At 43.5% G+C, this 16,452-nt stretch overlaps 2 protein-coding genes across 8 annotated transcripts; one reads left to right on the top strand and one right to left on the bottom strand.

Moving 5' to 3' along the window:
* The first annotated feature begins 131 nt into the window (after nt 1-131).
* LOC138838867 (tRNA pseudouridine(38/39) synthase) lies at nt 132-10,974 on the top strand. Of its 5 annotated transcripts, none has more exons than XM_070038271.1 (5): nt 923-1,020; nt 1,450-1,591; nt 8,166-8,584; nt 8,700-9,265; nt 10,208-10,974. In XM_070038271.1, exons 2-5 carry the CDS (start codon nt 1,555-1,557, stop codon nt 10,707-10,709), a joined length of 1,524 nt encoding a protein of 507 aa, XP_069894372.1. In that variant the 5' UTR covers nt 923-1,020; nt 1,450-1,554; the 3' UTR covers nt 10,710-10,974. The 5 variants fall into 5 exon arrangements, with proteins under 5 accessions (XP_069894376.1, XP_069894377.1, XP_069894372.1 ...); XM_070038273.1 differs by lacking the exon at nt 923-1,020 and adding an exon at nt 1,027-1,090; XM_070038275.1 differs by lacking the exons at nt 923-1,020; nt 1,450-1,591 and adding an exon at nt 132-228 and having other exon boundaries at nt 8,162-8,584.
* Nucleotides 2,870-16,186, bottom strand: LOC138838869 (centriolar and ciliogenesis-associated protein HYLS1-like). 3 transcript variants are annotated; one of them, XM_070038282.1, is made up of 4 exons: nt 16,098-16,186; nt 7,580-7,699; nt 6,943-7,131; nt 2,870-4,175 (listed from the first exon to the last, which is right to left on the bottom strand). In XM_070038282.1, the coding sequence occupies exon 4, from the start codon at nt 4,148-4,150 to the stop codon at nt 3,230-3,232; it is 921 nt and encodes a 306-aa protein (XP_069894383.1). In that variant the 5' UTR covers nt 4,151-4,175; nt 6,943-7,131; nt 7,580-7,699; nt 16,098-16,186; the 3' UTR covers nt 2,870-3,229. The 3 variants fall into 3 exon arrangements, with proteins under 3 accessions (XP_069894383.1, XP_069894380.1, XP_069894381.1); XM_070038279.1 differs by lacking the exon at nt 6,943-7,131; XM_070038280.1 differs by lacking the exons at nt 6,943-7,131; nt 16,098-16,186 and adding an exon at nt 15,461-15,562.
* Nucleotides 16,187-16,452: the final 266 nt, after the last annotated feature.

The following is a 16,452-nucleotide window of genomic DNA, read 5'->3' as shown; positions in this document are numbered from 1 at the left end:
GCCAATCCCCCCCCCCCATCCAAGACAGTTCTCCCGGTGCCAAGGCCGCACCCCACTCCCTGCTTCAGGCTTCCCGGCCTCTTCTGTGCGCCGGACATCTTCGGCTTGCACCTTAAGATGCAAGCAAGTCTAGCAAATTGCCTGGGAAAGTGGGACAGCAGCACACACGGACACTAAATTGGGTTTGATCTGACGAACGAACTCGAATGCGAACGTTGCGGAACGAAGGTAGAGCTTAATTTCCGTTCCTGGCCTAGATACTGGGGGTATTTGCCATACACTGGCTTATTTGGATTTCCTCCTGAGATGTGGCCCCGTGTGGAAGCACCCCGAGAAAACTCGTAGGTACAACCTTACTCGATTACATGCATTTATTTACGTCATCCGGGAAGAGCCCTTAGAATTATGCCGAATTTGAGGAAGGAACTTGATTTTTTTGTCTTTGTTTTTAAACTGGAATTTTGAGAGGTCAGTGTTTCTGGAGTTGGGGAGAGAGAGGGGAAAAAAAACCTCAGAAAACAAGAACAGCGGTCATGATCTCTCCGTGGTGCTGAAGTAACAGTTCCCAAGTTCCGTTCCCTCGCAGTCAGGCTCTTGAGCCGTTTGCTTTGAGGCTGTAATGTTTACGTTTAGCCTTTACATTTTACTAGTATGTTTGTCTCTCAATGAGAACATCTAATTAAGCTAGTTATCAAATCAGACCAAGAACTTTAGTCTCTTATAGCAGACATTGGAAAATTACCTCTTTCCCGCTATGTTAACGCAAAACTAGAATTTCTCTTTAAATTTTTGTTGTCGTACTGTCACTGGCTCCAGACTGTGCTTGTCGCGGGGGTGGAGAAAAGGTGGGCGCGATAGGAATCCTCCGGTGCTGTGGGTTACAGGGTCCAGAGGACGCTGGCCTCGAAACTACATTTCCCACAAGCCTCGCTGCATCTCCCGTGAAGCCTTGCGCGCACGCAGGGGACGCTCAGGGAACAGGTTCCGGTGCGGAGCCAGGCAGCGCGGCCGGTCGGGGAGGTGAGTGTGAGAAGTCTGCGGTCTTGGTGGGTGCAGCCGCGGAGCGTTACGGTGGATGAACAGCTGAACGGTTCTCTCCCCGTCCCCTTCCCACCTCCGACACGTTGATTGTTGCAGGAAGTAGATCCTGTGTGTTATTTCTGTTGCGCCTGGTCTTCCGGGACTCCAGGCAGAGAGTTCCCCGCCCGGGCCCCGGTGGGCTCTATCGTGGGAGCCTAGGGGCGCCCCGGGCCTGTGGAGCTCAGGCCGCACTGGTCAGACTCGTTTGTCCGGAAACGTAGCGGAAGGACATGGAGTTTTTGATTCTTTGGGGAGGGGGGAAAGAGGGGATTGTTTCACATGCCACAATTTCAGTATTGATCACGGCGTACATATCCCAGTCCATTGACTTACGAGAAAATATACAAATTTTGCCGATTTCCTTTTAAGGTACCCGTTTTTATCTTCAAAAAACTTCTGAGCGCTTGGTGATGGCTATTGTATAGTGTGCTTAGCACACACAAGAATTCGCGGGGCGGTCCTGGCACGTGTTACATGACTAGGAACTCCTGCTTCACCCTGCTAAGGGTAGGTGTACTGGGGGGCCAAGGAGGTCTGAGTTAGGAGCTGTGAGCTCCTGTTCTTTTTGTTCCATGACTGGACTCGCCCCAGGTTTAATTTTGTTAGCACGTTAGGTTAGGATACTCACTTTTCAGGAATTTTCGACTTTGATAATTTGGACTTTTGAGATTCAGATTAAAAAATCACTTAAACTATTTTAAAAAATTATCTTTGTACTCAGAATTGGGTTTTGTCCCAGTACTTTACGTATGCCTGAGATCATGCTGTATGGATTGCAACCAATTTGCTTCACTTTTAAGTTTACCTTTTCCCATATTAGTTCCCGAGGTAATTCTGTTTTCTCAACAGACATCATTGATGGAGTTTTTAGTTGGAAACATGCCCTGTGCATAAGGTGTCACTGAATACACTTCTAAATGCTTAGTGAAACTGAGTTGAATGCATTATGTAGTCTCAAATACTATATATAAAAGTGTTGGGATGAATCATTCATGTGTCCATTCGTGTCTTCCTAAACAAGCAGACTGTTTATTCTGTCATCCTTAAGACTCCAGATTTTAGATATCCTTCACTACATTAGAAGTAGCAAAAATGGAAGTTCCATTATAAGGAGAGAATTCGTGATTTCATCTCTACCTAGTCTAGATTAATTTTTTTTTTATACATTGTGATGCCAGATATATCTGGAAGGGTTTTGTTTTTTGACAAACTGAGGTGCTAGGCTCATACTCACTAAGCTTGCTTGCTATTTTGAGTCATACCTGTAATCTGGCTTTTTACTCCTTGTTTTGGAGATGTAGTTTCTTTTCTGTATGATGTAGCATCAAGTTATGATCCTCCAGATCTCAGCATCTTGAGTAGCTAGGATTAAAGGTGTAAGCCACCAGTGCCTTCCTGTATTTTAAATTTCTGATGCAGTGTAGGAACAGCCTTTAAGTGATAAGACATAATTCCAAAGAAAATCTGTGGTGAACTATAAAAGATATGGTATTCCAGAAGTGAGAAGTGATAACTATGGTTGAGAATAGAGGGAAATATGTTACTGAAATAATCCTCAAACAAAATGTGGGTAAGAATCTTTCTAATGCTTTGGGGCATCTATTTAAAAGCATTTTACATAATTAACTTGACTTGCTTTAGTTATGGGGGCTGTCCTTTAGGACTGTAAAAAGCAGGGTTTTGTTCTTTCCCCTTGGCTCATTTACATGGTGTGAGTGCAGTGAATAGTCATGCCCTTGTTTTGAAATCATCTTCCTTTGGAATCTGTTTAATAGAAATAAGACTCAAGTTTATTAACTTCTAAAATTCTTTAATAGATGAGCTCATTGCTCACCAACTGTAAAAACACACTGAAAAGCAGTTCTCATTGGCCCATGGTAAAAAGGTTATCAATAGAAATTGTACTTATGAACTAGACAGAATACAAAGACCATGGAGGCTTTTCTTTCTCTAGCATGATTCTCTTGCAATTGCTGTATTTAAGAATGGAAATTCAGAAACTGAGGGATGTCTCATATCTATGTGATAATACAGCTAAGAAAGACCAGTATATAAAATTCTGTGGTTTTTGTTGTTTTCAATTTAAGAGATATTAAGAACCAGGCTATCCTACTCAATCCTGTAGACGGAGAGACAGGTAAAAAAAGACTTAAGAAGGAAAAAGAGGGAAGGGAAGCTTCTTAGGTATAACACCATTTGCAAGATCACAACGCACACCCCAACGAAGTGCAGATCTTTTCTTCTCAGTTGGCACTAAGTAATTGTTTGGAACATATACGTGTTGAGGCTTGGACTGAGGTTCCGTTCTGGAAAGCATCTGTTCTCTGACACCCCAGCGTAGCTCCTTCCTTTGATCTTCACCAGGTAACCGCATTGTGTCCCAGTCCCTTTTGTACTCAAAATATCGGGCTACCCGGTCTATCTTGCTCCGGTTTCGACTTAACTGGTCTAGCTTTGGGAGAATAAAAGACTTAGGTCTGCTGGCAACCATCAGGTCTTGTTCATAAACTGGTGGGCTCATTCCCGCTCTTTGTAAATAGCAAAGCAACTGTTCCTGGGTAATTCCTTCATCTTCATCTGGTAGATTAAGTTTTTGTGAAGTACTATCTTCAGATTCCCTGTCTTCTTGAAATTGCAGATTCATCAACCTTTGTCTTAAGTCCCAGAGATTCAGATCACTTTCTATGCTGCTGGCTGGCACAGAATCACTTTCTGTTTCACTGACAATCGACTCATCTGTCACTTGGACCTCCCCTCCTGGTTTTCTACGTAGCACCTTTCTCTTCATCACTGGCTTTCGGAGCCTTTGAGAGGCCTCTGAGACTGTGTCTGAAGTGACCTCACTTTCTGTGTGTTGGTATTGTGATTGCACAGGAAAAGCAGGTCTCTTTCCTGAAGTTACTGAAGCTTTACTGTAAGGATCATACTGGATAGACTGGGCATCTCTCCCAATATCTCCTTCACCCTGACCTGCACAGATATTGGTAAAAGCTGTAGCAGCTGCTAACATTCGTTCTTCTGGGTCCATATCAGTCCATTTTTGTCCATCAGGTCCCATGAGTTGTTCCATTGCTTCCTTTACACTGTAGGTCTGCCTATAAGATATAACACTTATCAGTTCTGACACATTTCCATTTTACAAATTGCTCATTCTCACCTCAATTTTAAGGAGTCATGCTGAAAAAGAAAGGCCAATGTACTATAAACCCAGTAATCTTTTTTTTTTTTTTTTTTTTTTTTTTTTTTTGGGTCCGGTCGTGGGGCCTGAACTCTGGGCCTGGGCGCTGTCCCTCAGCTCTTCAGCTCAAGGCTAGCGCTCTACCACTTGAGCCACAGTGCCACTTCTGGCTTTTTTCTTTTTGCTTATGTGGTGCTGAGGAATCTAACCCAGGGCCTCTTCTATGCAAGGCAAGTGCTCTACCACTGAGCCACCTTCCCACCCCCCAAACCCAGTAATCTTAACAGATAAAGACAAACAGGATAGTGTGGGAGTTGTTGGTAGGGCATTGATGAGCTCCAGGCAATCAATCTATTACTTGCTTTCATCTTCACTATCTTCTTGCCCATTCCCACTTCCTATTGCTTTGCCACATTTAGTAGCTCTAGAAAGGTAGGTTATGACATAAAAACTTGAGAACATGTGCTGTAGGGCATAATGCTTAATGTACATTATGCAACAGGTGCTTAGAAGGTACTATATGTACCTGGCGTTACTCTGTGTGGTCACAATTGTAGGATGAGATCTTGAGTAAAATAATGCATCAGGGAGCTAAATAACTTGCCCGAAGTTACACAGCCAGTAACTAAGAGAGCTGAAATTTTGACTCAGGCACTTGGGCTTCAGAATGACTTAACCTGAAGAACCATCAAAAAAGGCACTATTATGCTTATACTCACACACAGATGTATACATGCATATTTTTCTGTGCATCATTAATTTTAATATATTCCTATAGTTGCTAAATCTACTCATTCTAGTTACCCTGCCATAGAAATGACTTTTAGTACCCAAATCAAACAGCCAAATACCCAGTGTTAGTTTCATGCCTAGAGCTTAATATCTGCTGCCTGCTATTTTTCTTTTAAAATTAAAAATCCAACATATGCATATAACTTAAAGCAAGGACTTCATGACTATGTTGCACTTAGGATGTCTCTAGAATTTTTCATGTTCATATATACATTTTTATACTAAAAGCAGGAAGGCCATTTGAGCATTAATAACATCATTCTGCAGAGGCAGAAAGCTGGACAGATGACCAGAAGTGTTGGAGAAGCATACATGTCTGTCTAGTCATGTACCAAATGATTTCTCAGTTTTTATATGGCCATGGGCCAAACATTCCCCATTCCTGCTATAAAGGAAAGCAGCACAAAACTCTGAACTCTAAAATGTTTTCAGTTCACAGCTACAGCTGTATCAGCTGGCTTCCAAATATATTGGCACAGGATCTTTTTTTTTTGTCGGTAGTGGGCCTGAACTTGAGCCTGGGTGCTGTCCCTGAGCTCTTCAGCTCAATGCTAGTGCTCTACCACTTGAGCCACATCACCACTTCTGGCTTTTTCTGCTTATGTGGCGCTGAGGAATTGAACCTAGGGGCCTCATACATGTAAGGCAAGTACTCCACCACTGTGCACCACCTTTCTAGCCCCTCAGGATCATTTTAAAGTTGCACTGAATTCCAATACCTGTATAAAAAATTTTAAGTCAGTCCCTTATTAACAGCATTTACGTTTACAATCACTTATTAAAAACTTAAACCAGCTTGTAAATTTTAACATACTTGTGCAAGCACATTGTGAGAATGGGTCAAAAGATGTGTGCTCAGTTTTGACAACTATTGCCAATGTACTTACCTCTAAGGAATAGAACCTACAGTCTATTAACAGCACTCGCTTCTCCATTCCCTCTCTTCATTTTTTTTTTTCTTAAATGGGTGTGCTGGTTCTTTGGTTTGAACTCAGGTTCTGAGCTGTGTCCCACGGGTTCTGGCTTTCTGGTGGTTAATTTTGGAGATATGGATCTCATGGACTTTTCCTGCCTAGGCTGGCTTTGAACTACTTCCTCATATCTCAGCCTCCTAAGTAGCTATAATTACAGGGGTGAGGTCCTGATTCCTGGCCTCATAGTGGTTTTACATCAGACTCTCATCCTTGCTGCCAATTCCATCAAAATTCTCATATACTCTGAATTTATATAACTTCAGTAAACCTTTAGGAAATGGTTGGTCTTTGTCCATTTATCCCAGAGATTGCTGGACTTTGTCTTATTACCCTTTTGTTAAAACAGATTATATATTCATAAATACATATTAAAGCCCTTTGCCACTCATTTTACTTCTCATTCTGTTACTTTTTTTTTTCTTTGAGTAGTGCATGCTAGGCAGGCACTCTACCAATGAGCTATGTGTTTAATTTTGAAAAAAATTTTTTTTTTGGTGGCAGGAGTTTTTCTTTTCAGGTTAAGTCACATTTTGAAAGGGATTCCAGATTTTTAGAGTGCTTTCCATAGAAATATGCTTCCACAAGAAAAAGTTACTGGGGGCTGGGAAGGTGGCTCAGTGGTAGAGCGCTTGCTTTGCATGCTCAAGGCCCTGGGTTCGATTCCTCAGCACCACATAAGCAAAAAGAAAAAAAAGCCGGAAGTGGCGCTGTGGCTCAAGTGGTAGAGCGCTAGCCTTGAGCTGAAGAGCTGAGGGACAGCGCCCAGGCCCAGAGTTCAGGCCCCACGACCGGACCCAAAAAAAAATTATAAAAAAAAAAAAAAAAAAGAAAAAGTTACTGTTTTCTTCCAGTAGTACATGTAAATAGTCTACTCAACATAAACACACAAACTCAAAGGGCAATAACTAAATGACCTACCTAGACACAGATGACCTTGCTTTACAACAGTTGTGGAGATGATCTTCTGTAACTAAGTAACCATCAGTTACAGGTTATCTAGGACTGTTCCACTCTTAAGGATGTTGTATGGTTACTCCTCGATTATTGAAATATACCAGGAATTTTAACATCAATATCCAAATTACATCATTAGACTGACTCTTGGAACTGTTAGAAGTACAGAAATCTTTTATCAAAACATTAAATTTGGCTTTAAAGGGGGAGGGGGAGGGTTGAGGGGGATGAGGGAGGATGATGCAGGAGGTGACAGATCAAAATGCATTGTACTTGTAAACTAATTTTTTGTTTTTTTGTTTTTTTTGGGGGGTCCGGTTGTGGGGCCTGAACTCTGGGCCTGGGCGCTGTCCCTCAGCTCTTCAGCTCAAGGCTAGCGCTCTACCACTTGAGCCACAGTGCCACTTCTGGCTTTTTTCTTTTTGCTTATGTGGTGCTGGGGAATCGAACCCAGGGCCTCAGGCATGCGCAAGGCAAGTACTCTACCACTGAGCCACCTTCCCAGCCCGTAAACTAATTTTTTGAATGGTAACTTTTGTACAGCTGCAAAGATAATTTAAGAAACAAATTTGGCTTTACAAGTTCAGTAATACATAGTTACCTTTTTTCTGTCATCAAAACTTCTTTAAGTACAGCTTGTCTCCAGCCAGGTTCTACTTCCAATGTAAAGTATAATCACTGATAATATTTCTTCAATTAGGCAACTTCTTTTGTGCCACCTCTGAAACAATAAAATATTGGATACTGTAATATGAGCCACTTCATTATCTGGAACACTGGAAAAGAACAGAAACTCAGTAATAGTTCTAAGTAGCCCATAAAAATAACTATTATTAGAAAAATTAGATGGATATGAAAATTCAGAAGGAAATGTGTTACAGGGGGAGAAAGGATCATCTTGGTTAATATAGAGAAATGAAATCTAGATATTTTATCTAATTTTTAAAAGTAAATTTAAAAAACCCCTTATCAACAATAGGTGAATATTTTTCCTTCTCTCCTGTGAACTGGCTACATATAATGTAAAAGAATAATGTCTGGATGATCATCCCACACTTTAGTGCTTGTTTCTAGAATAAGCAAATACTCTGGGCATCAAGTTAAAGATTAGAAGCTACTTGAATATAAGGATACAACACTAAAGAAATGCATACTGAAATGTATTCTTCTGTTCTCTTTTCAGGTAGGGTGGACCTCTATGATTAATTATTCTCGGGGTTGTTCTATCATGGCTGAGAATGACACAGACAGAAACCAGGTTGAGAAACTTCTAAAAAGAGTACAAGAACTGGAGCAGGAAGTACAAAGACTTAAGAAAGACCAGGCCAACAACATCGGAGACTCACACATTAAAGAAAATTCTTTAGGATCTGGAAAGAGTAAGCGTACATTTGACTTCAGTGCACATGGCCGAAGACATGTAGCCCTAAGAATAGCCTATCTGGGCTGGGGGTACCAGGGCTTTGCTAGTCAGGAAAACACAAACAATACCATTGAAGAGAAACTATTTGAGGCCTTAACCAAGACGCGATTAGTAGAAAACAGACAGACCTCCAACTATCACCGGTGTGGTCGCACAGACAAAGGAGTTAGTGCCTTCGGCCAGGTAAGGACCAGGAAACTTTCTCAAAGCAAGCTATCCTATACCAGTACATCTAGGCAGCCATACTGAATGCTGAGATAATCTATCTCTGAAACAGTGTTTTTCTCTGATTCCACAGGTTATTTCTCTTGACCTACGTTCTCAGTTTCCAAGGGGCAAGGATACAGAAGCTGCTCATTTAAACAATGAAACCAATGATCCTGCAAAAGAGATCCGTTACACCCACATTCTCAATCGAGTACTCCCTCGGGACATCCGTGTACTGGCCTGGGCCCCTGTAGAACCTAGCTTCAGTGCTAGGTTCAGCTGTCTAGAACGGACATACCGATATTTCTTCCCTCGTGCTGATTTAGATATTATAGCCATGAATTGTGCAGCTCAGAAGTATGTTGGCACCCATGATTTCAGGAACTTGTGTAAAATGGATGTGGCTAATGGAGTGATTAATTTCCAGAGGACAATTCTGTCTGCTCAGGTGCGGATAGTGGGCCAGAGCCTGAGTGAAGAGAGGTGGCAAGAACCTTTCCAGTTATGCCAGTTTGAAGTGACTGGTCAGGCATTCCTGTATCATCAAGTCCGCTGTATGATGGCTGTCCTCTTTCTGATTGGCCAAGGAATGGAGAAGCCAGAAGTTATTGATGAATTGCTGAACATAGAGAAAAATCCCCAGAAACCTCAATACAGGTAAGCTAAACCAAACCAAACTAAACCATAAAAGACAACAACAAAAAAACTAAACTATAGTCTGTCTAGATAACTTAAGTCACTGATTCTGCCGCATGGAACTTTTAATTTGCAAAATGTTAACATGTGACTGATGGCTTCTAATTTTCTCACTGCTCTAAGCCCGATAGTGATACAACATGTGTAGGCTTCTTAGTTTTTGTAAAAGCACGTTATTACACCATCTTTTCCTTTTTCTGAATTTATGTTACCAGGTAATTAAGTTCTGGTAAAATTAAAACATGAGGGCTGGGAAGGTTGCTCAGTGATAGAGCGCTTGCCTTGCATGCAAGAGGCCCTGGGTTCGATTCCTCAGCACCACATAAGCAAAAAGAAAAAAACTGCAATTGGCGCTGTGGCTCATGTGGTAGAGCACTAGCCTTGAACTGAAGAGCTGAGGGACAGCGCCCAGGCCCAGAGTTCAGGCCCCACGACTGGACACACACACAAAAAAAACAAAAGTTAAAACATGAGTATTGAAACTATTCCTGTTGAACCTCATCTTGTTTCACTCAGTAGTCCAAGCTGCTGAAACAGAAAATGCAGAAAATCAATTTTTTTCTTCTGAGAACAAGCTGAGGTCAGGTAGATACCATTAATTTACCACAAAGCTGTGAAAAATGCCATAAACATTTGGATAAATGCTACCATTTAAAATTGTGCAGCATCATAGGGTCGTGGCAGTACACCTCCTGATGACTTGTTACCTAATATAGATAAAATTGGCCCATAAAGGGTGTATGTATGTGAAATAGTAATAAAGTTGTTCCAGGTTAAAATTATCTTCTTAGCAATGACAGTGGTGACTTCTCCCACCAAAGCCCCTTTTTACCCAGTTAACATCAGTTTTTAAAAGAACTAATAGACTGCTGCTATGTATTCTCATACTTCTTCTCTTTCTAGTATGGCTGTGGAATTTCCTCTAGTCTTGTACGACTGTAAGTTTGAAAATATCCAGTGGATCTATGATCAGGAGGTTCAGGAATTCAATGTTACCCATCTACAACAACTCTGGGCCAGTCACGCAGTTAAGACCCACATGCTGTATAGTATGCTACAAGGACTGGACTCTGTTACCTTGCCCTGTGGGACAGGACCAGGTATGGATGACGCAACAGAATGGAAAGACACTAAGCCCTCTATCATAAAGCAGACCAGTGCCTTCATAGAAGGAATAAAAATGCGCACGTACAGGCCCCTCATGGATCGTCCTAAATGCCAAGGATTGGAATCCCGGATCCAGCATTTTGTACGTAGAGGACGCATTGAGGACCCACATTTACTCCATAAGGATGAAACAAAAATCAGAAGAGACTGTAATGACACACTAGAGGAAGAGAATACTATTTTGGAGAAACCAACAAAGAGAGTCTGTGTTGATGCAGAAATTAAAAACATAAGTTAATCATGTATGTAGATAGAAAGTACATACAAAAAGTTTCATTGCAAGAAGTCTTAGGGATTCTGATCACTTTTTTAAGTAAAAGTAAGGCCTGATAAAGGAAATTCTGACATGACAAGACTTAAAACGTTGTATTATCACAGTCCAAAAGTATTAAGAGATGGAAGAAAAAGGTCATCGCAAATTATTTATATGTGGGCACTTATGTTCAAATTCATTATTTATATGTGTGCCTTATGTTCAAATTCATTAAAACCTGTGGCAAGTATCATGTTTGTGGTGTTATTCCTTTCCCTGGCAATGAAATAATCACTACTCATCTTGAGTCCTCATGAAGAGCTTTGGAGTGTGTTTCCTAAGAGAATTTAAAAATATCAAATTCTGTCAGTTAACAATCAGATAAACTGTTTAGTGCTAGGTGTGCATGTACCTAATTGATAGGTGTAGGTACAGGGTGTGTAAGTCTTAAGTGCAGAGGTGTGTATGTAAATGTTTCCGAAATGCAATTGTTATAGGTTGGCTCATGAGCCAGTGTTTGCCAACTCCTGGACTGTCTGTCTTAAAAAAAAAGTCCAGCTGGATTCCTGTAATCCCTAGGTACTCAGGAGGCTGAGATCTGAGTATCATGGTTTAAAGACAGCCCCATGCAGGAAAGTCTGCTAGACTACAAGTTAACCACTAAAAAACGGTTAGTGGATCTATGGCCCAAGAGATAAGATTGCTAACCTTGAGTAAAGCTTAGGGATAATGCCCAGGCCCTGAGTGCAAGCCCTAGGACTGGCACAACAAAAAAAGGTATATACAAGCTGGAATTCTGCACAAGTGAGACCCAGTTAAGTGGGAGAAAGAATGGGTTTTGTTTGTCTCAAAGCAAAGTCACTCCTTAAAATTTATTTATAAATGTCAATATTCAGAAGTGTTTAAAGTTCTTAATACATTCCTGAATCAAAACAATAATGATAAAAATTGCCATTATACTAGTGTTATCCAACTTGATGATAAGGCTCTTGTTTACCAACCAAGAAATAATTACATTTATTCCCACCTATGTTCAAGACTCCAGATGTACAATGGATTCTCAGCTCATGGTGCTAGTTAAAAAGCATATAGGACAACACAAACAACACCCAACCTAGTAAACTGATGCTAAGCCCAACAGAAGCTCAGCAGATGGACTGCACAAGTAAGGCTTCACTAAGAGTTCCAGTTTTAGAAAAATTAAAGAGTGATGTGCCCATCACTGAAGAGGAGGTGCAGTACAATAGCTTTTACATCCCAGCAGAGAGGAAACTAGAAAATATCCCCATTTTAGAGATGGGGAATAGTGATCTTAAACAATTTAAGATTTGTCCCTGAATTTTTAAAATCTTGTTTTTAGTGTTGTGTCATCACTGAATACAGCAGAACATCCTTAAACATGTAAAAACAAACCACTTTCTTTGGTCCAGCCAGTTTAAACTTGGGGCCTTGCTTTCTTCCTAGGCAAGAGCTCTACACCTGAGCCACATCTCCACCCCTTCTTGCTTTAGTTTACCTTTCAGTTAGGCCTCTCACATCGCTGAGATTATAGGTATGAAACCCCATGCTTGGCTCATTTGTTGATAGATCATCTTACTAGCTTTTGGTTTGGGCTGGCCTCAAAACCAGGTTGCTCAGCTGGACTAATGGATTACAGGCATGAGTCACTACACTGACCAAAGTTACTTTCTCAATTTCTTATTTCAATGTGCCTTGATTGGCATTAATTTTGTTTTGTTTTGTTTTGGTTCTGAATAAGAAGTAAACCTAGAAAAGAAAAATAGAGTTTAAGAAATCTTTTCTCATGGGGCTGGGAAGGTGGCTCAGTGGTAGAGTGCTTGCCTTGCATGCTCAAGGCCCTGGGTTCGATTCCCCAGCACCACATAAGCAAAAAGTAAAAAAGCCAGAAGTGGTGCTGTGGCTCAAGTGGTAGAGCGCTAGCCTTGAGCTGAAGAGCTGAAGGACAGCACCCAGGCCCAGAGTTCAGGCCCCACGACCGGACCCGAAAAAATAAAAAATAAAAAAGAACCTTGCGGGGGAGGTTTGGGTGGGGGGGGGGAGGATGGGAAGGGATGGGAAGGGGAAACAAAGGAGGAGGCTACACAATGCTTGATAAGAAATGTACTCATTATCTTGCCCATGTAATTGTAACCCCTCTGTACAGTATTTTCACAATCAAAAAAAGAAAAAAAGAAATCTGTGGGCTGGAAGCATGGAAGCATAGCTAGAGTGGCAGAATGCCTAACTACTAAGTGTAAGGCTCTTGATTTAAACCCCCCTCCTCCCAAAAGTCAATTCTAAAACAATGACACATAGAACAAAAGCACTAAAAGCTATGTTAACAGATTTCATCTGAAGAGGCAAAAGACAGGATCAGAGGGAGATCTTCAAGTAAAATTATTTCAAATGCTATCAAGTCCTGAAAAAGTAAGCATTTAAACTACCTCTCTCCCTTCTTCCTTCCCGTATACCAGGGTTGAACTCTGGGCCTTGCACTCTTTAACTTGGCTTGCTTGCTCGGCTGGTGCTCTACCACTTAATGAATGGGAGGTGTTTGGACCACTACCCTCCAGGTCTCAACCTCCTGAGTATCTAGGATTACAGGCGTGGGTCACTGGGTTAGTGATTAAACTGGCTTTCCAATCTTATTATTGACAGTTACCAGAGAAATAATCAGGACAGTCAGCATAGATGGAGCAAACGAAAAGCCCCAAATGTCTTTACGAAATTACTTGTTACAGAGGGAGTATTTAAGTGATGCAGTGTCCCCCCAAAAAACTTAAGTGATGCAGTGTCCTTGGTTTAGTTATGTACAAGTGGAAGGATTTCAAGAGTGGAATGGAAGGTATTTTTCAGTGTAGATACAGCAGAATTACAGAGAGGTTACTGCAGTTAGATTCCTCTACCACATAGAAGTGGGCAGCCTAAAGAATCAAGCATTAAGCTGAGTACTGGTTGCTCACACATGTAATTCTAGCTACTTGTGAGGCTGAGCATAGGAGAATCATGGTTTGAGGCCAGCCTGGACAGAAAAGTTAGTGCGACCCCTTTCTCAAAACTATAGCTCAACACAGTGGTACGCACTTGTTATCCTAAATTATGTGGAAGGCTGAGTGTAGGAGGGTCATGATTCCAGGCCTGCCTGGGCAGAAAAGTCTGTAAAACTCCCATTTCAGCAGAGGGAGCTGGACCAGGTTGTGCATCCCTGTGATCCCAGCAACTATGGGAAGCCTAATGTAGGCTCAGTCTAGGCTGCCCAGGAAGGAAACGAGACACTATCTTAAAAATAATCAGGGGAAAAAACCCAAACCAAACAAACCAAGTGGCTCAGTGGTAGTGCCAGACTAGCAAGCTTGAGGCACTGTATTCAAACCCAAATACCATACATTCATTAAAAATACTAGTCTAGCTCTAAGGGTAGTGGCCTATATATATAATCCCAGCTACTAAGGAAGTGGACATGAGGAGGATCAAATTTTGGGGCAAAAGCTCAAGATCTTACCTAAAGAAAAAAACCCAAGGGGCTGGGAAGTTGGCTCAGTGGTAGAGCGCTTGCCTTGCATGCTTGAGGTCCTGGGTTCGATTCCTCAGCACCACATAAACAAAAAAGAAAAAAGCCAGAAGTGGCGCTGTGACTCAAGTGGTAAGAGCGATAAGCCTTGAGCTGAAGAGCTGAGGGATAGCGCCCAGGCCCAGAGTTCAGGCCCCATGACCGGACCCTCTCCCCCCCCCCAAAAAAAGAAAAAAAACCAAAACCTAAAATTGAAAGGACTGCAAGCTCAAGTAGTTGAGCACTCTTGCTGCAGAGTACTTCCCTAAGTGGGAGGCTCTGATTCTAATCCTCTATCCTGACAGGTTAAAAAAAAATACTTCTAGGGGCTGGGAAGGTGGCTCAGTGGTAGAGCGCTTACCTTGCATGCCTGAGGCCCTGGGTTCGATTCCTCAGCACCACATAAGAAAAAAGCCGGAAGTGGCGCTGTGGCTCAAGTGGTAGAGTGCTAGCCTTGAGCTGAAGAGCTGAGGGACAGCGCCCAGGCCCAGAGTTCAGGCAACACGACCGGACCAAAAAAAAAAAAAAGAATTTCTACATTTGATGTAGAAACATATTCTTTGTATATTACTGATGGAATGAGGCACAATGTATTTGGCTAGTACTCAACCATTTGAACCATGCCTCCAGCCCTGCTTTTTACATGTTAATTGGGAGATGGTGCCTTGAAGACTTTCCTGTTCAGGCTGGTTTTGAACCTCAATCCACTAGGTCTTGGCCTTCCTGAGTAGCTAGGATTACAGGTATGGACCACATGCTTGGCAGTATTGGCCACATTTAAGATAGGATCTTGCTTCTTAACCAGAATCAAGCCTGGGCCAGGGCCCTCCTATTTTTTGCTCTCCACTATAGCTCGACTCACAGGCACATGCCACTAACTCCCTGTATTTTCTACTGAGAAAGGTCTCGTGAACTACCCAGGCTGCCTTGGAAGTAGGATCCTCTCCATCTCAGCTAGAATGACATATGCATTATTAATTGGCTTGTGTGATTTTTGTTGTTGTTGTTTGCCAGACCTGGGGCTTGAACTCAGGGCCTTGGGTACTGTCCCCGAGCTGCTTTTTGCTCAAGGCCAACACTTCTACCACTTGAGCCACAAGCACCACTTCCTGCTTTTTTCTGTGTTATGTGGTACTGAGGAATCGAACCCAGGGCTTCATGCAGGCTAGACACACACTCTACCTACCACTGAGCCACCTTCCCAGCCAGTGTGCGGTTTTGTTGTTGTTTTTAAGTAAAGGACTTAAGGCTCCCTTTAGGGTAGGGCTGCACTTGGCCCTACAACCTTAGCTCGCTCCGCGGAGGCATTGTCTGTTAGGAAGTGAGAAGGCTTGTTTGTTTGTTTGTTTTGAACAACAACAAGCCCACCGCCCCCCCCATCCCTCCCTAGGGACGGTCCCCGGCCTCCCCCCCCCCCCGCCCGCATCCCTCCCTAGGGACGGTCCCCGGCCTCCCCCCCCGCCCGCATCCCTCCCTAGGGAGGGTCCCCGGCCTCCCCCCCCCCCCCCCGCATCCCTCCCTAGGGACGGTCCCCGGCCTTCTCCCCCCCATCCCCATCCCTCCCTAGGGACCGTCCCCGGCCTCCCCCCGGCAGCCCGCACGACGTGTGACCTCGAGCGCCTGCGGACACCCCGCGCCCCGCAGCGAGCACCGCACGGCGTTCAGCAAACCCACCCCGGGCTCCTCGGCACTGCGGGTGCGTGATGCCCCGGGGGACCCGGACAGGCCCTTCCCTCACCGCCCCCAGCACACTCGTCCTGTACCACCCAACCCGAACCTGCGCAACCCCCAACCCCGCCGCTCCCCGCGTCCGCCCCGCTCACCCGCGTCCCCGCACTCCGCTTGCCGCGCCGAGTCCTAGAGCCCACCCGGCTCGCCGAGCGCCGTGGGCTTCCGTTAGCGTCCTCCGGCCGCGCAGGCGCAGAAGACACTGCCGTTAACGACCCGGGTTTAAACCCCGCGAGCAAACCCGCGCCCTCGGCCCCGCCCCACGGCCCTCTGATTGGTCTCTAGAGCAAACGTCTTCCATACCTGCATTTTAATTGGTTCACATTTTCTTTCGGCCCCACCTCCCACAGGAACCCGGAAGCCCGGGATTGAGGGCGCCTACTTGGAGCTGTCCAAACCTGCCTGGCCTGCGCGTGTAAACCGTTGCCGTTGGTGTTAAATCTGGAGGTG

The sequence above is a fragment of the Dipodomys merriami genome, unplaced genomic scaffold (genome assembly GCF_024711535.1).
Source record: "Dipodomys merriami isolate MVZ:Mamm:240054 unplaced genomic scaffold, mDipMer1.0.p SCAF_29, whole genome shotgun sequence".
In the NCBI taxonomy this organism is placed as follows: Eukaryota; Metazoa; Chordata; class Mammalia; order Rodentia; family Heteromyidae; genus Dipodomys; species Dipodomys merriami.
This window is presented reverse-complemented; position numbering and strand designations above follow the sequence as displayed.